This window comes from Callorhinchus milii, unplaced genomic scaffold (genome assembly GCF_018977255.1).
Source record: "Callorhinchus milii isolate IMCB2004 unplaced genomic scaffold, IMCB_Cmil_1.0 Scaffold5, whole genome shotgun sequence".
NCBI lineage: Eukaryota > Metazoa > Chordata > Chondrichthyes > Chimaeriformes > Callorhinchidae > Callorhinchus > Callorhinchus milii.
The window spans coordinates 40,525,393-40,548,915 of NW_024704746.1; the positions used below are offsets into that span (position 1 = coordinate 40,525,393).

The window sequence follows — 23,523 nt, forward strand, 5'->3', positions numbered from 1 at the left end:
AATGCTCATTGGCTTTGGGGTCGGTCAGACCCCAGCGATCCCTACAACAAGGGGAACACCCAATAAACCAGGGAAGCAGGACTCAGTTTGGGTTCAGTCTTCCCAGAAGTTGTGCTCGAGCTGCATCGTACTTCTCTGGTCATTGTGATTTAGCATAATTTGATTTTTAACAGCGTGACCGCGCTTGGCAATCGTGATGTTTGGACAGGATTTGTGTCGCGGTGCGAGAGGGAGCGACTGCTCAGTAGCTGAGCACAACGGAATTTTAAATATTAACTTTGGACGCTGCGTAAGACGGACAAAACAGCCGGTCTTGGTGTGACCGGCTTAAACCGTCTTCCACTGTCCTGAGGCTCAGTGGTCGGTTGGAGCACTCGCCTCCCAAGCGAAAGACCTGGGTTCGATTCCCCGGCGGGGTGAAAGTTTGGGCGTCTCGAAGACGTGATAAGGCACTGTATCAAATGCAAGTATTATTATTACACTGCTGTTAATGCAAATTTCAGACAAAGGCCAGTGAGGCGAGAAAGTGTGGGCATCATGTGGGCTGCTCAGCGTGCTGTTATAGTCGGGCCAGCGGGAGCCTGTGTAATATTTATTTTTAAAATTTTGGTTTCAGCTCGGTCTGACTAAGATTAAATTCCAGATACCCTAGTCCAGTAAGCCAGGGGTGTACTGTATATAAGATTTTGAGTGGGATTGAAAAAGTAAACCCAGAACAATATTTTCAGATGCACTGAGATGGAACAAGAGGACACAGGTTTAAGATTAGAAAGAGCAATTTCAAGACAGATACCAAGTACATCATTACCCAGAGGGCAATTAATGACTGGAAATATGAGACCAGGACTAATTCAAGAAACATCTTGATGTTGTGATGGGTGATCAGTAGGGTGGGTACTCTGGAATTGGCTTTTGCATCCAAACTGATCTTGTGATTTCTTGCAATGTTGTGCAGGATACAAGTATGAGGAAGGAAAAAATTCCCCACTTACTGCCTTTCGAAATCGAAACCTCTTAACACAATCGTAATCACGAGTACACAAAGAGAACACCTATGGTTTGTTTGTTGTAGATGTAACTTTACTGTTTAACCTTTGGATACTTTAAGATTATTTACAGCTATACATTTTTAGAGCTCCTTTTGGTGCCTTATTTTGTGTTTTACGGTTTTGTTATTTTCTGGTGTGATTTAATTTCAAATTTTGATTTATTGGAAATAAATGTGAAATGGAAGATAACCCCAAGTGAGAGTTGTAAACTAGAGAAGAGAGAGATGCAGTAAATAAAGGGGTTGGGCATGTACAACATGCCATTAGCTTGGAGGAGGGACTGCAGTCAGGGCACTTCAATTGATATCAGAAATGCCACCAAGGTTCTTGTTTGAATCATTCCACCACTATTTTTTTTTGTCGGAAAATGTGAATCAGGTTCAGCTTGTCATGCTCTTCACAGTCGACTAGTCTCAAATGTGATTTTCTACACTTGTTCATTTTCTCCTCTGCCGGAGGTGGTGATTTCTGTTGAAGCATCATTCTGTAGCCACTGATAATCTGAGGTATCCCAAAGTGATCATTCTTCCTGTTTAAGACTGGACGGTGAATATGGGCTGGTTATTTGCCGATTGGTATGGCAGTTGAGCTCTTGCTTTCTCTTTTATTGAACATTCGGTGAGCAAGGTTCAGGGGCATGGAAATTTGTTGTACATTAATGCAATGTCCACATTGTCTCTCTGCCCTATCACAGATGTTGCTATTTTTGTTGCAGTTAAACCATGGGTTCACTTGATGAATCAGAGAATGAGATCATGTTGGATTCCAGTCCAACAGACATGGACAGCGTTGAGTTCAAAATATTGATGGCCTATGCAAAACGGACTTTGCCGTTAGATAAAGTCTCGCAGTTAAACGCTGCGGACAAAGAGATCGTTCTGAATGGAGCATTTGGTGAAACTGAAGAAATGGTCAATGATTCGGGGAAGAGAGAGAAAAACGGAAAAGACAAAACCCGCTCAGAAAACCATGCTCGTAAATCCAAACGCAAGAAGAAATCTGGATGGAGACGGTGTATCCCGCAGTGTTTACGAGCAGAGGCAAATGAATATGCCTCCCCTGTTGCACAGGTGCAGGAGGAGAGTGGAGGGGATGCTATGCCATTATCGTCTTATCCAGACATCATTTACGAGCGACCACAAGAACATGGTACTGTATGTGTTTTATGCATGTAAAATAGCTGATAATCTTTTTCAGCTTTAATTGTAAATCATTTTCCTTTCATCAACAAGTTCTCGGTCCTCATCGTGAAACAAAAGAGACTAGGGTCTTAGCAGCCGAAATGCACATTTTATGGTCCAGCATATTTGGAGCACTTTGTTAACGCACTCCTAAACTCTTAACTCTTTAAACTCTTAAATACCATTTAACAAGGTAAATGACTTTTGGTAAATCGGAGATTCCCCCCCCACCCACTTTAGCTCCACATTTTGGGAGTTTCCCTGTGTGTCTCTTTTTCCAGTTAAATTGGTGGCAGGCATCCAAGTAGCAACTGCAAGAAACAGTAATTCTTGTTCTGATAAGTTGTGCGTACATCTTTCTATTTTCACATCTGTGATTGGTTTATAATGAAAGCGCTGACATATCTCTCCTGGGATTAGTTTTTTGGTGTGACATTTGATATTGGCACACAGTCTCCACAGTAGGAAGTGTTCCATTTACCAGCTATATATGTCTTGCATTGATAAACGGTCAAGGAGCAAAGAAGAAAGAAACCCTCAAATGGAGTAATATTTTTGGTAGAATTGTCCCATTTTAAACTCCAGGTGTAAGATTTCTGCCAATGCACCTTTGTCTCAAGTTTTAATTGCAACACAGTCCAAGATGATCTTTGCCTTTCTATACGTACGCTACCTTGTCTGCATAGGTATCTGTAGTCACCTGTATTTTATATTTTAAAACTATTGTATATATCACTGCTCTGGTATTAATGTGAAGTTCCACACCAGTGATATGAATGGCGAGTGGAATTCACCACTCCAGTTTCAATACTATGGCCTCTTCATGGTGTGAAGGCAGGAGCAGATTTCTAAAGCAGGCTTGCTCTCATTTACAGTAAACCAGGGAGTAACCAAAACATGTAAAGTAACTATGAAGTATGTAAAAAGGCCCAGTAGTTATTCTGATTTCTTGCAAGGCTCTGTTTTACTATTAAAGAGTCATGTATCCGTTGTGAAGCAAATGATTTCATTTAATTTTACCAAGGTATTATTAATAAAACTACATAATATCATGGGTAATAGGTAAGTGTTTGGGGAGTGGTCCCATTACACCGTGTAATAAATGTGACATAGTTTACATTGAAGTGCTGTCTTTACATTGAGGAAAAAGCCATTCAATCATCAGAACGTGGCATTAAGATAAGCAATGTGTGACTGTATTGATCAAAAATCTGTCCTGTGCCGTTTAAACTAGAAAACATGTGAAGTCTCGTCTGTAGGGATTGGGGCTACCATCGGCATGACTGACAGACAGTAGGTAAAAGATAATAGGAATTCCAGTATGTGTTGTGGTGGAGAAACCTTTCACGATATTGATCTGATATATAGTTCCTTTAATTATACCATGTATTTTGGAGGAGGAATTGCCCACCCGCTATGGAATAAGCATTTATTTGCGTTAATAAAAGCAGAATCTGTTCAATTTGTAACCTTAACTTCTAATTTTTTCGTTTCAGAAGTTGAACCTCAGTTTAATGAAATTGCAGAAGTGTTGCAAGAGATCATTGATTCTAAGTTGACAGGGTTTAAATTCAGACTGCTTCGTTCTACTAGTTTAGAAGTGGATTCAGAAGGTAAGTAGGCATTCAACAACACCATTTTATTAAAAAAAAATTAAAATCTCTTTAAAACCTTTCGTCACTCTTTAACCCAGAAATGAAATGACTTCTTGCTTTACAGATGAAGAACAGAGAGCTGTTGATCAGATTGTGAAGATCTTAACCACCTCGGGAGATAATTTAAATGAAGAAGTAATTCCATTAAATTCTTTCTACACCAGTTTCTAAATGCCGGCAATTCAGATGAGCTTGTTTCTTTGTGCTTAAATAATCTTTTTTTTATTATTATTTCCTCCTAGATGAAAAATGACCCCCAGTTTTCCAAAATCTTTGGTAAAATTCCATCTATTTCACTTTTCAAAAAAGTCATGGATTGTGTAATCCAAGTTGCTTTGCCTGAAGAAACAAGCTCTGAGGCAGCGAGCAAAGAGAATGGAAAGCTGAATCAGATTGCTTTTGTGATGCATGCGACAACTAAGTTTGCGGCTCTTGGGAACCATCCCATGGCTCGTGTTATGGGTTTTGGAGCCAAGTATTTACAGGAAAACTACTGCACCTGGATCACGGAGCAGGGAGGATGGGTACGTTTGCTCTGTTACAGATTTTTCTCTAATCTTTAAACCTTAATCCAAAGAGCGGGACCTTCTTTAGTCAGTCTAATTTTCTGGTTATCAGGTGCTATCTTTCAAATGCATGGCTGCTTCTGTTAGTAGTGAAAATGCTTCATTCTTTTTGCTTTTTACACCCGCACTAAACTCCACATGTCCATTATCCCAGTCCTCACTCTGTTCCACAGTCTCCCTGCTGATCGATTTCAAGGTGCTTTCCCTTGCCTATAAATGCCTTTACAACCAAGCATCTCCCTCTCTATCTCTCTGATCTTCTCCAACTCCACTCTGCTTGCCCACTTCTCTTCACTAATATGGCTGCTTGTATTTCCACACCCCCTCCGCCCCCCGAATTCTCTGTGCCACCATCAGTAGCCGAGCCTGCAGGTTTTCGCCCCTAACCTCAGGAACACAACCATGCCTATCATTATCTGGCACTTTCATTTTACCCTTTTACTTCCCCTGGTCAATATCTCACCCCCATCGTTGTAAAATTGCACCAAGACATTATTCTAAGGTTGATCACCTACTCTAGTGCTAAAGAGAATATATATTTTTAAAAAGATTTTATTATTTTTAAAAAGACTTCATGAGATAGCTGGCCTCCCAATTGGAACTGCTTTCATGATCTTTTTGAGAGGTTGTATGCAAATATGTGTTGGTTAAGTGGCTTCACTCTCAACACCTGCTCTGTGGCTTCTCACTAAAACCAAAGAACAGGGCCCTGGAACCCGAAAATAAAGTGGAGGAATGAAATTCCACATGGGTGGAGTAAACCAGTTTGCACAAGTCTCTGATAGAGCTTCTTGTGTTTTATTGGTATTTTGCTGGCATCCTCCTTATTCAAAAGGTGCTCTATCAAATTCAAGTATTATTTCTTATCATTATTGCTATACCAATGTATTGCACCACCAGTCTGAATCACTTTATAAATATCACTTGTAAGAGTTCAACCACTTTCTAGACAGTCAAACCACTCCCCACAGACAGAGAGGAGTCTATAACTCACTCTTCTTAGAAGTAGGGCAGATATTTCTGGTATTTAATTTTACACAAAATCTTAAATTGCCATCTTGTGCAAGGATTTGGCTGAAACTGAGTCCCACTCCCACAACCACCAATGTGTGAAATTATATTCGTAAACACATATTGCACCGCTATACAACACTCGTTTGTGTTTTATCTTTTCCCTTCCTTTGATGCTCCAGAATTATTTCTTTGCCTTTGTTCATAAATTCATTTCTACATTTTTTGAGAAATAACAATTTACTGTACTTTTTTGTCTGTCACTTTCTTCCCAATTAACCACTTTCTTTGAACCTCTCCAGCAAAAGATAATGGAAGAGGAGCTTACAGACTGAGAGGCTGGGTGATGTGCAGTCGTAACATCAAGCCAGGACCTTGACTCGCACTTTGAAAGACTTTCCTTTTGAGCCAACCAGCACTGTCACAGATTTAAACCCTTGGGCTTCCTCATTGACAAGTTCACCTGCAGAGCCTGGAATTTCAACTGGAATGGGAAATCCACAGAAACTGAGATTTTTCAGGAGTGTTTAAACTCTAACTCTTAATCAGCTTGATTTCAGTTGTTTCTGATCCAGGAAAAGCAGACACAGAAGTTTCAATCGACACACCCTTCTTGAATCTAATAAAGTCTTCAGGATAATCTTTTTCTTGTTATGTGTGATGCTGGTTGGCATTGGATGGTGCAGGAAGAGGAAATGAGAAGAAATGTGTTGACCATCTAGATTTTAGATCTAGTTTGTACTGATCAGATTCAGAAGTTGTATTTTGGGGCATTTTGTGATCCTAAAGATTGCTTTTCATTTGAATCCATTCTATAAACTGGACATTCAGGAGATTTCCCTTTGGAAAATTGTAACACTAAACAAGTGTGAGATCAAGGATATTTTTAAGAACAGGTTATACCAGAATATTTCCAAAGTAACATTAGAAGTTCCCTTAAATTCCAAAAAGTCCCTTGATTGCTACATGAAATTCAAGGGAAATTTTCCAGAAAATGATTCAACTTTTTTAAAAAACACAGGGGAAATGTAGAAAAAAGCAGCCAAAAAGCCCAGGTTCCTAAATTGTGAGTGCCTTGAATAAAACCTTGCCATTTTAAAATGTTGTTATTATGAACACAGAAAGTATAATGTCTCACTAAGAATATCATCCAATTTGTCACATCACACACCATATAAGAAACCTTATAATAATAATATTGGTTAAAAACACATTGGGTTGCATTGAATTGTATCCAGGTTTACAGTGAATGAGAATATAATTAATTTTACATGGTAGCAAATAAACCCCTCAAAGTGATATTCAAGTCTTCAAATCAATGTTTTTGTTTTACACATGACATAAAATATTAAAATTAAAGGAATGTAGATACTCTGGCTCAATAAAAATACACTCCGTCAAACCTGTGTGTCTTGCTTTTTTTGGGTGGTTCCGGTTGCAAATATTATCAATTAAAGCAATTATGAGTTAGGAAAGGTCGGTGCAGCAAGGTTACTTTGCACATAGTTGCCACCAGGTGGAGACTGAATGCCAACTTTTTTTTAAAAATCCTTGCATTTTGAATAGTGCCTTTTATGTCAGGAGGAGTCACAGGATATATGTAAAGTGGAATGATGTGGAATTTGTAGATGAAAAAATGTTTTACATGGTATTTAAATCAACTTTCTATATGGGATTTAAGGACTTGCTGATAGGAAACACAAAGTTAAGGGAAATGGGTTTGTTAAGTTGCTTGTTTCTACCTCTGCTGCTATTAATTATTAGGTTGAGTGTCACTCAGCATTTTGAATAAAAAAAACAGCTTGTTGCTTTGATGGGAGGTGAATATTCTGGAAGGGCTGAAGTGCCTTCTTCATCCAAACTAATCTTATGATCTTTTGAGCAGTGTTCTGGAGCATTCTTTATGCTATAAAACATGCATTCACTGTGGTTTGCTTCCAGTATTCTCCAGAGTGAAATTCATAAGACTCCTGTCACCATTTTTAACCTCTAACAGTAACAAGTTCTTGGCAGGCGGCAAGTTTGCCAACCTCATTGTCTACTAGCCAAAGCTGGCATACTGAAGTCCTACCGGCTTCTCTTGGCACCGAGTCGTGGCAACAGTTATCCATGGATCCAGAGGATGTGAAAAGCGTGGACAGTAATGGTGGTGGTGAAGAAAGAAGTGAAAACAATTCTTCCAATTCTGATATTGTACATGTGGAGAAAGAAGAGATTATTGAAGCTGTTGAAGAGAGCCAGGAAATGGAGCTAACAGTTCCAGTAACTACAGCAGCCAAGGAAGCAGAATCTCTTCCTGTTATACAAACTGCATCAATGGAGAATAAGCCTTCAGCTGAAGCACAGGAAGTGGCTGAAAGTGCTCCTTTTTCTACCCCTGCCCCCCCAGCCACCTCTGTAAAACAGGAAAAAACCGAACATGAAATGTCCGGCAAACCAAGTGAATTGCTTCAATCATCCTTCCCACTGGAAATACAAAAACAACTGGAGGAATTCAAGAAAAGTGATAGGGAAGAACATGTGCCAGAAGAAACTAAGCCTGAAGGGGAGATTGGAACAGAGGAAAAGGTTGAAAAGGCTCACCTGACGAAGCTAGAAGCTACGGAAGAGACTTTTCCTCCCGAAGGAGAAAACGAGGACAAATCTATTTTGTTTTATGGTGGAGCTGCCGTTGTAATGTTAGTTGTAGCAGTTGGGGTGGCTCTTGCTTTGAGAAAAAAATAATTTAAGTAAATGAACAGTTCATCATTCAGAAAAGTAATTGGGAAGACCTTTCTATTCTACAATTGATTTGTTTTGTGACAGGAATCAAGCCTGTTTATTAAGTTGCATAGCAGAACATGCAATGAGTGAAGAAAATACAGTTAATGAGGGCAGATAATGAATACAAATGCATGAAAATTTTGTAATGCTAACATACTGAGAGAATATAAACTTAGTTTGTGATACAAAATAAATCGTGGAATACAGGAAGTGTCCTATACAAATCTGTATGCAATAGAATCTCTGGGAATAAACTGGTGGTATAATCCAAAATACCATTTACTATTGAAACAAAAAAAAGCTATAAAAAAAAGCCTTTGAAACTAAGTCTATGATATGGAAGAGAACTTTGTTAAATGTTCCTTTCTAGGCAAATTGGTGTCAGGTTTTAGTTAATTGGGGGGCATATTTTTATCTGTATACTGTTTTTTTTCTTTCTGTTCTTTTGATTCTTATTGCTATAACATTACTCTTCTGTTTTTAAATTGTTGAATATTCTTTAGTCACTCATGTGAAGACTAGTTCACTTAGTTGTTTTGTCTATTCTGTGCTGAATTTTGTTCTCCCCTGCTTTCATCTTCCTTGCTTTTTTTTTTGGCTTCATAGAGAAAAGATGTGTGTTTACTGGTGAGAAGTGAGAACTTCATTAGCACGGTGTGCCTATGCGTTAGTGACATTTAATGTAGCTGTGGATAGCTACTACTACTGCTGGCGTTATTAAGAAACCGGATTTGATGTGCCATTTCTCACAAGGCAGTTAACATCAATTGTATTTAGTTAAACACGGTTGTAGTAGAACTTCTGAAATTCACATATTCCCAATTTAGACAGCACAGTCGATTTCAATAGTATCTAAAAGTTGGTTTTTTAAGCCCATGCTTTGCAATTTGTACTGAATTTCATAAATGAGTTAAAGACAATAAAATGTAGACTGTTTTGGGGTGTTTATTTTCAGAAAAAACTTCCATCATTATATATTCAGTTAGTCTGTTCAAATGGTTTATAATCTCCACAAGATCCTATTTTTAAAACAAATCAATTTCTTAGGTGGTTCATTTTACTTCTGAAATAAAATGTTGTATTACAGTATCTAGAAATTAGCTAGAAGTTTGAGCAGTTTTAGTACAAGTATAAATTTGAAAATATAGAATTGATTGTAACTTAAGAATTATTACATTATAAAATGCACTCTGATTTAGAGGATGTAATAATCTGCAAGAGACTAAGAAAAAAATCCAGGAGAGAATAAAAATAACAAGATGCAGTGAATTTCATGGTATGCTTGACAACACTCTCTGTGATCTTTAAATACAGTAACAGTAGTTTTTTACAATATGCTGGATTTCTTTATTTTTGTTTGTTTAAGAAAGGAAATAATTGACATAATGGTATCCATCAAACTAAAGATGTTTTATACATAGTGATGGATTTTATCATCTGGATTGCTTTTAAATAGCAATTGTGGGTGCTTCAAAGCTTAATAAGGTTTCAGCAATGGAAATCCATATTTATCACTTGTTGAAACTTGGTGGTTAATGGAGTTGCATTAAGCTGTGGGACATTGACTTTCCTGTTATTCGGATCATTTTCTCCCAGGTCCATTTGTGATCCCAACTACTAGTCACATTTGTGAGACTTGATCACAGTTGTCTCTGCCTATACTTTGCCATCAAATATACAACTGGCAAAATGTAGTTTCCAAACTTTTTGTTGTACCCATATGGAGTTCCTGTTTGTTAAGTAAAAATTAAGCATGTAATATTCTGCACTAGTGTCCCACAAATGACTTGTTTTTTAATCGTTTCTTACTGGATTTCATTGTAATATCACTTCATGCCAGCAGTTAGATCAATCCAAATAATGTTCCATCAACATTCTACTTCATATATAATGGGATTTAATCCACTTGGAAAGTAATAGGATATGGCCCTGACCTTTATTTTTGAGTTGAAACAAGGTCAAAAAGTTCCAGGTTTGAATCGAGTCAGTCTATGGCCTTTCCAGACTCCCAAGGAGCCAGGCTTAATAAACCATTCGATATGTCATCAATCGTCCAAGGCATTAATGATTACAGGCCTTTTTGACTCACCAACAATACTTGGAGGTACAGTGTAGTGATGGCTCAGCCATTGGTAGCCTTAGATGAAAAGTATATTGTATAATTGCCTTTTTTTCTATTTTTGGGGATACTTAGGCAGTCCATGGGTCGTATGATATTGGTGGAACCTACTGTACTGGTTGCTGTTCACCAACATTAAAAAGTTAACTAGTATTCAGTGGTACTCAGCAGAGCTTTGTTCGTGTTTATAAGTATACATTTGCTTCATATAAATTCACTGCTTCACTTCAACGGAGCCAGCGATACCATTCTTGTGCTGGTAGCTTGTGTGTCTATACTGGTTACTAATTTCATACAGTCCCTTCAAAAGCACATTTTTATAAAATATATACTTCCAATCCAAAGCATGGAAATACTGTAGTAAGGTTTGGCATTGGTCAGATCAGTGAAATTTTATAATTTAGCTCCCATTTTAGAGATTTCAAAATCCAAGATAAATCATTCCTGGTGGGAGGTGAAATAGTTAAAAAGGATTTTGCAGGATAACACCCTATAATGAATGGCCTTATCTTCATTCAAAGAAAAAGCACACCTCCCTATTTTAAAACTGAAATATGTAAAACAGCATTAGGTGGATTTGCTCTTTAACGTTACCACTTGCTTGATGGAGGCAATACTGTTATGAAGCGTGTCACTCAATGCTCATTGGCTTTGGGGTCGGTCAGACCCCAGCGATCCCTACAACAAGGGGAACACCCAATAAACCAGGGAAGCAGGACTCAGTTTGGGTTCAGTCTTCCCAGAAGTTGTGCTCGAGCTGCATCGTACTTCTCTGGTCATTGTGATTTAGCATAATTTGATTTTTAACAGCGTGACCGCGCTTGGCAATCGTGATGTTTGGACAGGATTTGTGTCGCGGTGCGAGAGGGAGCGACTGCTCAGTAGCTGAGCACAACGGAATTTTAAATATTAACTTTGGACGCTGCGTAAGACGGACAAAACAGCCGGTCTTGGTGTGACCGGCTTAAACCGTCTTCCACTGTCCTGAGGCTCAGTGGTCGGTTGGAGCACTCGCCTCCCAAGCGAAAGACCTGGGTTCGATTCCCCGGCGGGGTGAAAGTTTGGGCGTCTCGAAGACGTGATAAGGCACTGTATCAAATGCAAGTATTATTATTACACTGCTGTTAATGCAAATTTCAGACAAAGGCCAGTGAGGCGAGAAAGTGTGGGCATCATGTGGGCTGCTCAGCGTGCTGTTATAGTCGGGCCAGCGGGAGCCTGTGTAATATTTATTTTTAAAATTTTGGTTTCCAGCTCGGTCTGACTAAGATTAAATTCCAGATACCCTAAGTCCAGTAAGCCAGGGGTGTACTGTATATAAGATTTTGAGTGGGATTGAAAAAGTAAACCCAGAACAATATTTTCAGATGCACTGAGATGGAACAAGAGGACACAGGTTTAAGATTAGAAAGAGCAATTTCAAGACAGATACCAAGTACATCATTACCCAGAGGGCAATTAATGACTGGAAATATGAGACCAGGACTAATTCAAGAAACATCTTGATGTTGTGATGGGTGATCAGTAGGGTGGGTACTCTGGAATTGGCTTTTGCATCCAAACTGATCTTGTGATTTCTTGCAATGTTGTGCAGGATACAAGTATGAGGAAGGAAAAAATTCCCCACTTACTGCCTTTCGAAATCGAAACCTCTTAACACAATCGTAATCACGAGTACACAAAGAGAACACCTATGGTTTGTTTGTTGTAGATGTAACTTTACTGTTTAACCTTTGGATACTTTAAGATTATTTACAGCTATACATTTTTAGAGCTCCTTTTGGTGCCTTATTTTGTGTTTTACGGTTTTGTTATTTTCTGGTGTGATTTAATTTCAAATTTTGATTTATTGGAAATAAATGTGAAATGGAAGATAACCCCAAGTGAGAGTTGTAAACTAGAGAAGAGAGAGATGCAGTAAATAAAGGGGTTGGGCATGTACAACATGCCATTAGCTTGGAGGAGGGACTGCAGTCAGGGCACTTCAATTGATATCAGAAATGCCACCAAGGTTCTTGTTTGAATCATTCCACCACTATTTTTTTTTGTCGGAAAATGTGAATCAGGTTCAGCTTGTCATGCTCTTCACAGTCAACTAGTCTCAAATGTGATTTTCTACACTTGTTCATTTTCTCCTCTGCCGGAGGTGGTGATTTCTGTTGAAGCATCATTCTGTAGCCACTGATAATCTGAGGTATCCCAAAGTGATCATTCTTCCTGTTTAAGACTGGACGGTGAATATGGGCTGGTTATTTGCCGATTGGTATGGCAGTTGAGCTCTTGCTTTCTCTTTTATTGAACATTCGGTGAGCAAGGTTCAGGGGCATGGAAATTTGTTGTACATTAATGCAATGTCCACATTGTCTCTCTGCCCTATCACAGATGTTGCTATTTTTGTTGCAGTTAAACCATGGGTTCACTTGATGAATCAGAGAATGAGATCATGTTGGATTCCAGTCCAACAGACATGGACAGCGTTGAGTTCAAAATATTGATGGCCTATGCAAAACGGACTTTGCCGTTAGATAAAGTCTCGCAGTTAAACGCTGCGGACAAAGAGATCGTTCTGAATGGAGCATTTGGTGAAACTGAAGAAATGGTCAATGATTCGGGGAAGAGAGAGAAAAACGGAAAAGACAAAACCCGCTCAGAAAACCATGCTCGTAAATCCAAACGCAAGAAGAAATCTGGATGGAGACGGTGTATCCCGCAGTGTTTACGAGCAGAGGCAAATGAATATGCCTCCCCTGTTGCACAGGTGCAGGAGGAGAGTGGAGGGGATGCTATGCCATTATCGTCTTATCCAGACATCATTTACGAGCGACCACAAGAACATGGTACTGTATGTGTTTTATGCATGTAAAATAGCTGATAATCTTTTTCAGCTTTAATTGTAAATCATTTTCCTTTCATCAACAAGTTCTCGGTCCTCATCGTGAAACAAAAGAGACTAGGGTCTTAGCAGCCGAAATGCACATTTTATGGTCCAGCATATTTGGAGCACTTTGTTAACGCACTCCCTAAACTCTTAACTCTTTAAACTCTTAAATACCATTTAACAAGGTAAATGACTTTTGGTAAATCGGAGATTCCCCCCCCCACCCACTTTAGCTCCACATTTTGGGAGTTTCCCTGTGTGTCTCTTTTTCCAGTTAAATTGGTGGCAGGCATCCAAGTAGCAACTGCAAGAAACAGTAATTCTTGTTCTGATAAGTTGTGCGTACATCTTTCTATTTTCACATCTGTGATTGGTTTATAATGAAAGCGCTGACATATCTCCTCCTGGGATTAGTTTTTTGGTGTGACATTTGATATTGGCACACAGTCTCCACAGTAGGAAGTGTTCCATTTACCAGCTAATATATGTCTTGCATTGATAAACGGTCAAGGAGCAAAGAAGAAAGAAACCCTCAAATGGAGTAATATTTTTGGTAGAATTGTCCCATTTTAAACTCCAGGTGTAAGATTTCTGCCAATGCACCTTTGTCTCAAGTTTTAATTGCAACACAGTCCAAGATGATCTTTGCCTTTCTATACGTACGCTACCTTGTCTGCATAGGTATCTGTAGTCACCTGTATTTTATATTTTAAAACTATTGTATATATCACTGCTCTGGTATTAATGTGAAGTTCCACACCAGTGATATGAATGGCGAGTGGAATTCACCACTCCAGTTTCAATACTATGGCCTCTTCATGGTGTGAAGGCAGGAGCAGATTTCTAAAGCAGGCTTGCTCTCATTTACAGTAAACCGGGAGTAACCAAAACATGTAAAGTAACTATGAAGTATGTAAAAAGGCCCAGTAGTTATTCTGATTTCTTGCAAGGCTCTGTTTTACTATTAAAGAGTCATGTATCCGTTGTGAAGCAAATGATTTCATTTAATTTTACCAAGGTATTATTAATAAAACTACATAATATCATGGGTAATAGGTAAGTGTTTGGGGAGTGGTCCCATTACACCGTGTAATAAATGTGACATAGTTTACATTGAAGTGCTGTCTTTACATTGAGGAAAAAGCCATTCAATCATCAGAACGTGGCATTAAGATAAGCAATGTGTGACTGTATTGATCAAAAATCTGTCCTGTGCCGTTTAAACTAGAAAACATGTGAAGTCTCGTCTGTAGGGATTGGGGCTACCATCGGCATGACTGACAGACAGTAGGTAAAAGATAATAGGAATTCCAGTATGTGTTGTGGTGGAGAAACCTTTCACGATATTGATCTGATATATAGTTCCTTTAATTATACCATGTATTTTGGAGGAGGAATTGCCCACCCGCTATGGAATAAGCATTTATTTGCGTTAATAAAAGCAGGATCTGTTCAATTTGTAACCTTAACTTCTAATTTTTCTCGTTTCAGAAGTTGAACCTCAGTTTAATGAAATTGCAGAAGTGTTGCAAGAGATCATTGATTCTAAGTTGACAGGGTTTAAATTCAGACTGCTTCGTTCTACTAGTTTAGAAGTGGATTCAGAAGGTAAGTAGGCATTCAACAACACCATTTTATTAAAAAAAAATTAAAATCTCTTTAAAACCTTTCGTCACTCTTTAACCCAGAAATGAAATGACTTCTTGCTTTACAGATGAAGAACAGAGAGCTGTTGATCAGATTGTGAAGATCTTAACCACCTCGGGAGATAATTTAAATGAAGAAGTAATTCCATTAAATTCTTTCTACACCAGTTTCTAAATGCCGGCAATTCAGATGAGCTTGTTTCTTTGTGCTTAAATAATCTTTTTTTTATTATTATTTCCTCCTAGATGAAAAATGACCCCCAGTTTTCCAAAATCTTTGGTAAAATTCCATCTATTTCACTTTTCAAAAAAGTCATGGATTGTGTAATCCAAGTTGCTTTGCCTGAAGAAACAAGCTCTGAGGCAGCGAGCAAAGAGAATGGAAAGCTGAATCAGATTGCTTTTGTGATGCATGCGACAACTAAGTTTGCGGCTCTTGGGAACCATCCCATGGCTCGTGTTATGGGTTTTGGAGCCAAGTATTTACAGGAAAACTACTGCACCTGGATCACGGAGCAGGGAGGATGGGTACGTTTGCTCTGTTACAGATTTTTCTCTAATCTTTAAACCTTAATCCAAAGAGCGGGACCTTCTTTAGTCAGTCTAATTTTCTGGTTATCAGGTGCTATCTTTCAAATGCATGGCTGCTTCTGTTAGTAGTGAAAATGCTTCATTCTTTTTGCTTTTTACACCCGCACTAAACTCCACATGTCCATTATCCCAGTCCTCACTCTGTTCCACAGTCTCCCTGCTGATCGATTTCAAGGTGCTTTCCCTTGCCTATAAATGCCTTTACAACCAAGCATCTCCCTCTCTATCTCTCTGATCTTCTCCAACTCCACTCTGCTTGCCCACTTCTCTTCACTAATATGGCTGCTTGTATTTCCACACCCCCCTCCGCCCCCCCGAATTCTCTGTGCCACCATCAGTAGCCGAGCCTGCAGGTTTTCGCCCCTAACCTCAGGAACACAACCATGCCTATCATTATCTGGCACTTTCATTTTACCCTTTTACTTCCCCTGGTCAATATCTCACCCCCATCGTTGTAAAATTGCACCAAGACATTATTCTAAGGTTGATCACCTACTCTAGTGCTAAAGAGAATATATATTTTTAAAAAGATTTTATTATTTTTAAAAAGACTTCATGAGATAGCTGGCCTCCCAATTGGAACTGCTTTCATGATCTTTTTGAGAGGTTGTATGCAAATATGTGTTGGTTAAGTGGCTTCACTCTCAACACCTGCTCTGTGGCTTCTCACTAAAACCAAAGAACAGGGCCCTGGAACCCGAAAATAAAGTGGAGGAATGAAATTCCACATGGGTGGAGTAAACCAGTTTGCACAAGTCTCTGATAGAGCTTCTTGTGTTTTATTGGTATTTTGCTGGCATCCTCCTTATTCAAAAGGTGCTCTATCAAATTCAAGTATTATTTCTTATCATTATTGCTATACCAATGTATTGCACCACCAGTCTGAATCACTTTATAAATATCACTTGTAAGAGTTCAACCACTTTCTAGACAGTCAAACCACTCCCCACAGACAGAGAGGAGTCTATAACTCACTCTTCTTAGAAGTAGGGCAGATATTTCTGGTATTTAATTTTACACAAAATCTTAAATTGCCATCTTGTGCAAGGATTTGGCTGAAACTGAGTCCCACTCCCACAACCACCAATGTGTGAAATTATATTCGTAAACACATATTGCACCGCTATACAACACTCGTTTGTGTTTTATCTTTTCCCTTCCTTTGATGCTCCAGAATTATTTCTTTGCCTTTGTTCATAAATTCATTTCTACATTTTTTGAGAAATAACAATTTACTGTACTTTTTTGTCTGTCACTTTCTTCCCAATTAACCACTTTCTTTGAACCTCTCCAGCAAAAGATAATGGAAGAGGAGCTTACAGACTGAGAGGCTGGGTGATGTGCAGTCGTAACATCAAGCCAGGACCTTGACTCGCACTTTGAAAGACTTTCCTTTTGAGCCAACCAGCACTGTCACAGATTTAAACCCTTGGGCTTCCTCATTGACAAGTTCACCTGCAGAGCCTGGAATTTCAACTGGAATGGGAAATCCACAGAAACTGAGATTTTTCAGGAGTGTTTAAACTCTAACTCTTAATCAGCTTGATTTCAGTTGTTTCTGATCCAGGAAAAGCAGACACAGAAGTTTCAATCGACACACCCTTCTTGAATCTAATAAAGTCTTCAGGATAATCTTTTTCTTGTTATGTGTGATGCTGGTTGGCATTGGATGGTGCAGGAAGAGGAAATGAGAAGAAATGTGTTGACCATCTAGATTTTAGATCTAGTTTGTACTGATCAGATTCAGAAGTTGTATTTTGGGGCATTTTGTGATCCTAAAGATTGCTTTTCATTTGAATCCATTCTATAAACTGGACATTCAGGAGATTTCCCTTTGGAAAATTGTAACACTAAACAAGTGTGAGATCAAGGATATTTTTAAGAACAGGTTATACCAGAATATTTCCAAAGTAACATTAGAAGTTCCCTTAAATTCCAAAATGTCCCTTGATTGCTACATGAAATTCAAGGGAAATTTTCCAGAAAATGATTCAACTTTTTTAAAAAACACAGGGGAAATGTAGAAAAAAGCAGCCAAAAAGCCCAGGTTCCTAAATTGTGAGTGCCTTGAATAAAACCTTGCCATTTTAAAATGTTGTTATTATGAACACAGAAAGTATAATGTCTCACTAAGAATATCATCCAATTTGTCACATCACACACCATATAAGAAACCTTATAATAATAATATTGGTTAAAAACACATTGGGTTGCATTGAATTGTATCCAGGTTTACAGTGAATGAGAATATAATTAATTTTACATGGTAGCAAATAAACCCCTCAAAGTGATATTCAAGTCTTCAAATCAATGTTTTTGTTTTACACATGACATAAAATATTAAAATTAAAGGAATGTAGATACTCTGGCTCAATAAAAATACACTCCGTCAAACCTGTGTGTCTTGCTTTTTTTGGGTGGTTCCGGTTGCAAATATTATCAATTAAAGCAATTATTATGAGTTAGGAAAGGTCGGTGCAGCAAGGCTACTTTGCACATAGTTGCCACCAGGTGGAGACTGAATGCCAACTTTTTTTTTAAAAATCCTTGCATTTTGAATAGTGCCTTTTATGTCAGGAGGAGTCATCAGGATATACTGTAAAGTGGAATGATGTGGAATTTGTAGATGAAAAAATGTTTTACATGGTATTTAAATCAACTTTCTATATGGGATTTAAGGACTTGCTGATAGGAAACACAAAGTTAAGGGAAATGGGTTTGTTAAGTTGCTTGTTTCTACCTCTGCTGCTATTAATTATTAGGTTGAGTGTCACTCAGCATTTTGAATAAAAAAAACAGCTTGTTGCTTTGATGGGAGGTGAATATTCTGGAAGGGCTGAAGTGCCTTCTTCATCCAAACTTATCTTATGATCTTTTGAGCAGTGTTCTGGAGCATTCTTTCTGCTATAAAACATGCATTCACTGGTTTGCTTCCAGTATTCTCCAGAGTGAAATTCATAAGACTCCTGTCACCATTTTTTTTACTAACCCCCAAAATAATTTTAGTGCATGATTTACACTTTCTAGTTTTTAACAAAGTTGAGTTCAATAAATAATGTTAAATCCAAACCATATTGCTGTAACATTCAGATATATATTGTAAAATACAGGTATAAGTTGTAAAATATTTGAGTGTTTCTTAAATTTAAAAAAATCATATTTTATTTCCTATTTTGGAAATAAAAAGTATAAATTATAAAATACCCAGTTCTTTTAACTGAAATCTAATGTTTCTAACTTCTTCCTTAGCTCAATTGTTTGCTTATTCCAATTCCTTGTATTTTCTGAAATAATAATACTAATGGTTTGATAAAATACCTAGTGAACAAAAAATCAACCTCCCTCAAAAAGTAGCTATTTTAATAAGCTCAAATATATTAAGAAAAGTAATATCCATTCATATGTAATGTGGCCGTGTTATTGATCTGGGTGACCCGTCACTGGAAACCATTTAGAAATTAGAGTGAGTTAAACTAATAATATCATAATAATAATCCTTACATTTGATATAGTACCTTTCATGTTGAGAGGATGTCAAAGCAGTTCACAGGATTCACTGTAAAATGGAGCGAGTGTTTATTTTGAGGGCAAATGTGTTTTTGTTTCTATTGAATCAAATGCTCCTTTTCCTGTGGTTTCCTTTAATTTCTCGTGTTCTGATCCTTTGCAAAAGAGGACCTGTGCACAGCCTTTTTCAACCATTAATTCCATATCAAAATATTTTTCATCTTTCATCCCACTAGTTTTGTATCACAACTGCCCTTCGTGCAGCTCTAAAATGGAACTCCTTCCTTTTTCCTTTGAGTTTTTGGAGTTCAGTTAACTCTTTCATAAATGTGTTTATACATTTTGTTCATTCCCCCATCCCCATTCGTTTCCTTTGGGTGGTGGCTCATTTTGCGCTAAAGTTGCCTAAGTACAGGTAGTAATGCAGTTTCTTACCCAAATGGTCATTCTTTAAGTGTGAGCTTAAATATTGGCCATTAACAGGCTCACACTCAAACCTGAGCATATGCTCCCGGTATCTGCACACAAGCACATGTTTCAGCTATGGTCACTACATTATGATCAGGAGCGAGAGAACCCTTACTGATAATAATCCTTGCACTTGATACAGCGTCTTATCAAGTCTTTGAGACGTCTAAAAGTGCTTCACAGAATATACTGTAAAGTGAATTGACTATATTTTGTGGGTGAAACCCGTCAGCCATTTTGCCNTTTTTTTCCCCTTTGCCCAAAGCCCAGGGTTATTGAGGTCAACAGTCGACCCCTTCGTCCTGCTCTGGGTAAAACAGGCTAATGTCAAGATCAAACCTAGAATCTATCTGATCTGTATGGTTCTGTACCACATTGCATTGATTCTCTGAGCCATTGGAGGTGCTCTTTATTCCATTTTATTTTTGTTCCATTTTATATGGGATATGATGATAATACCATTAGCTTCGTAAGGTCATCCCAATGATAACTGAGAAATTGGTTCATGGCTGCCACTGTGTAGGATTTTTAGAGAGAGGAGACTTTTATCTTGTCAGTTGTAGCCCAATGCAAATTTGGATTCTAAAGTAACAGGCCAGTGTTGTATCTCACTGTTTTTCAATTTTTTTGACTTGGAGGCCCCAGGAACATATCATCTTGAGGATACCTTGTACCTTCAATACATTTTAAAATTGCTGAATGTCTAATGCACCTACACACACCTTTTTCTATAATTGCAAGATCGCGTGATAAAATTCTTTGCATACTTAAAATTAATATAAAAGTTCTAATTATTTTGATAAGTGAAGATGAATTGATAATAGCTACTCTGTAAAGAATGCGAGGGACATGTCACCCCATTGAAAGATAAGGATTTCTTTCGAGGAATGTCAAATTGATTTATCAAGTTACGTTGTACGATTGTACTAGGAGATAATTCCCTGTTAGCAGCTATGCATTGTACTGAGCTGTCAGTGTTGGTACTTCACCTTGCTGAAGTATGTAATGAAAAGGGTTTTAACACTTTGATTGCAATCTCATCCTGGTTGGGCTTGTGAAGAGACAATTCCAAAAGCATGCAGAACAATAATTGTATTTTTACAGTGCCTTATCGCAATAATTATATTAATTATTGTCAAGATTGGTCACTTTTTTTGGGTTGCATTGTGCTGGGCAGACACAGTTCCATAGTAGAGCTCTGCAGAATTGGAAATAGGCTTCTAAAGTCTTCAAATATTGTTTGTTTTCACAAAGCAGCTTTCTTGACAGATCCAGTCCAAATGACTTGATCATTCATTTCATCCTTTTTTTATGGGACTTTACAGTTTAGTTGCAATAGTTCTCCTCAGAATAACATTCACCCCATTTCTGATCAATTATATTTTGTAAAGAGCTATATTAATTTTTATATGAAAGGTGCTACATACTGCAAATGCAAGTTGTTGTTTTCCCATTAGAGCCTTTGATTCAAGACCTTCATGTGACTGAAGCACCGTGATGTGTTTCCTAGTTTCAGCAATGAATAATGGATTGCTTTCATTTTGTTCACAGGTTCTTCTCCCAGCCAACACCTTGTGGACCACATCAATTGCAGCGGTAAAAGCCACAGCCTCACAAATTATGTGGAGTTTCTTTACATGAGGGCTGCAACAAATTGGATACAAAAATATATGAAAATTATTGTTGCAAAACTCACTGAGCTGATATGTTACAATACAATTTACATTTATATAGTGTCAGGGGGATATCTTGAAGCACTCCACACCACTGTTGTGGGGGGTTGGGGGGCTGTGGGAGCTGAAAAGGCAGGAGAAGGGAAAAAATACTAAAAGCACAGCCAAAGAGTTAAGTCTTGAAGAGGGCTTTGAAAGTGGGGTGGCATATTCAGGAAAGGAGAGAAAAAGCCTACATTTTGTACATCACAGCAGAATGCCTGCTACAATGGAGTGACACTAGCACAAGAGATCAATGTTCTTCATGCTAAAATTGTAGATGTGTGGAGGGAAACTATGACATGTACAGTACAATAATGCTTTGATATTAAAAAACTGAATTCTGGAAATTTGAAAAGGGACACAAAACTAAAAAAAACCTTTGATACAACTGCGTACAGTGAACATGAAAGCATGACATGTCACTCATATGTAGTTTCAAGCTATCTGCTTTTTGGCCATATTTTTCCCCTTTCCTCTCCTAAAGACACAGCTCTATGGGTGCCATGGCTCTACGGATACTAGTACCTCATTTAATTTGTCATACTTCATGTGAGTGAGTATTCAATGATGGAATGTACCAGAGCTGAGTGCAATCTTGTCCTCGTCTGATGTCAACACGTGTGCGCTTTTAGCATGAGTCTCTGCTGCTACTGTAATGTTCAGGAGCAAGAAATCAGGCTGATTTGCTTGCTTCTCCCTAGCCTAGAAACCATAAGGCCACTTGGAACTCAGCTACGTAAGTCAGACTGTGAATCAAACCGGGAATAGTACTGCATGATGCTACACTAGGCATGATCTTTAACTACGAAAACATCAGCAAGCGAGAGACCTGAGTTCAATTCCTGGGCAGGGTGAAATGTTGGGCATGTTTCCTTACACCACACATCTATGTTTACCTAGCAGTACGGAGGAACCCGGTTGTTAGTCAATTAGCAGCTTGCTTTTATAGGCGTAATAACGCCTTAAAAAAATAACAAATTGGTCACTTCAACCCATGACTGTGCTCTGGAATGCTACTCTGCATGAGGGGTGCTATATAAATAGAAGTTGTTTGTGTTTTTTGTGGGACACTGTTGTGCGCAATTTGCTGCCGTGTTTCGCCCACAAGATATACAGTCAATTCACTTTACAGTATATTCTTTGAAGCGCTTTGAGACGTCTTGAAGATGTGATAAGGCATTATATCAAATGCAAGGATTATTATTATTATCATCAGGTGTTATGGTTCACTAGGCAGGATCTTTATCCACAAAAATGTCAGGGGAGCCTAGGATCATCTTTCTTATCAACTGCATAATTTCCACCCTTTAGAGAAGGGCATTGTTTTTGTAACTTTTCTTATGTTTATGAAGAGGAAGGAAGATGAACATAACCTAACAACAAGATATGAAAGAACATTCAGAAAAGATGCAGCACTCCAAAGTCAGGAAATATACCAGATGAAAACTATTATTTTGTTAAAAGTGGTAAAGAAGATAATAACTTTAATAATAACTGGCAAGATTTATAAATTCCTAAGATGTTTTCCAGAGTTACCTATCGCCATTCTCAAGAGGAAGGCGTGATCCTTAGCAATACAAGAACATCCTTTGGTATTAGCAGCTCAGTCTTACAGGTTAAACAAAGGTGGGTGATAGATCCAGTACACAAGTGGTTTGGTTGGTGCTCACTTCAGTTTGCACCACATTGTTTGCACATAAATGTGATAATAAAATGTATTTTGTTGTAATAAAATGAATAAGTATGCTTGCAGTTGTATTCAAAATGATCAATTTGAATCTAGCCTGAATGAAATAGCTTCTCCTGTTGCTCAATATGAAGTGCCTGTGGATTGGCGAGCCCAGTAGCAGGCTTCTCCAACTTCTGCTGATACAACACATGGCTCATCAGCAGGACTTGTTAGAGACAGACCAACTACTAGGGGGAAGGAAATCATCCCACTCAGCTCCTATTAACCATGCAAGCCAAAGTTCTAACAGGTAGGATGGTCCTAGCTGGATAAACAGTAGGGAAGCTTATCTACTCCAATCTGTTGTGCCACAGATACAATGCAAAACAGTTTACATTTATATAGCGCCTTTCGCATTGGAGGATGGAGTCCTCGTGGAGTCCTGTAGCTCAGTGGTTAGAGCACTCGCTTTGCAAGCGAGAGACCTGAGTTCAATTCCAGGCAGGGCAAAACCTTGGGCAAGTTTCCTTACTCCACACGCCTAATAATAATCCCTCCAAAACCCAAAACAATAATAAATTGGTCATTTTCAATCTACGACTGTTTGTGGGACATTGCTGTGCGCAATTGGCTGCCGCGTTCGCCCACAAATATACAGTCAATTCACTTTACAGTGTGATCTGTGAAGCGCTTTGGGACGTCCTC

At 38.3% G+C, this 23,523-nt stretch overlaps 3 protein-coding genes across 4 annotated transcripts in view; all 3 read left to right on the top strand.

Annotated features, from left to right (window-relative positions):
- The window catches only part of LOC103179329 (apoptosis facilitator Bcl-2-like protein 14), a 16,149-nt gene extending 10,047 nt beyond the window's left edge, over positions 1-6,102 (top strand). For both annotated transcript variants that reach the window (XM_042334859.1, XM_042334858.1), the window contains exons 2-6: positions 1,765-2,198; positions 3,727-3,843; positions 3,950-4,020; positions 4,128-4,409; positions 5,765-6,102. In XM_042334859.1, coding sequence (XP_042190793.1) covers positions 1,772-2,198; positions 3,727-3,843; positions 3,950-4,020; positions 4,128-4,409; positions 5,765-5,797 — 930 coding nt within the window. In that variant the 5' untranslated portion in view covers positions 1,765-1,771 and the 3' untranslated portion in view covers positions 5,798-6,102. The remainder of the gene's footprint in view (positions 1-1,764; positions 2,199-3,726; positions 3,844-3,949; positions 4,021-4,127; positions 4,410-5,764) is intronic.
- bcl2l13 (BCL2 like 13) overlaps positions 1-9,989 on the top strand; it is a 40,978-nt gene extending 30,989 nt beyond the window's left edge. Inside the window, exon 8 of the mRNA XM_007904985.2 lies at positions 7,447-9,989. Within this exon, the coding sequence (XP_007903176.1) occupies positions 7,447-8,186 (740 nt within the window). The 3' untranslated portion in view covers positions 8,187-9,989. The remainder of the gene's footprint in view (positions 1-7,446) is intronic.
- Positions 9,990-12,749: 2,760 nt separating this feature from the next.
- Positions 12,750-17,091, top strand: LOC121849218 (apoptosis facilitator Bcl-2-like protein 14). Its single transcript, XM_042335513.1, has 5 exons — positions 12,750-13,181; positions 14,714-14,830; positions 14,937-15,007; positions 15,115-15,396; positions 16,754-17,091. The coding sequence occupies exons 1-5, from the start codon at positions 12,755-12,757 to the stop codon at positions 16,784-16,786; spliced, it is 930 nt and encodes a 309-aa protein (XP_042191447.1). The 5' UTR covers positions 12,750-12,754; the 3' UTR covers positions 16,787-17,091.
- Positions 17,092-23,523: the final 6,432 nt, after the last annotated feature.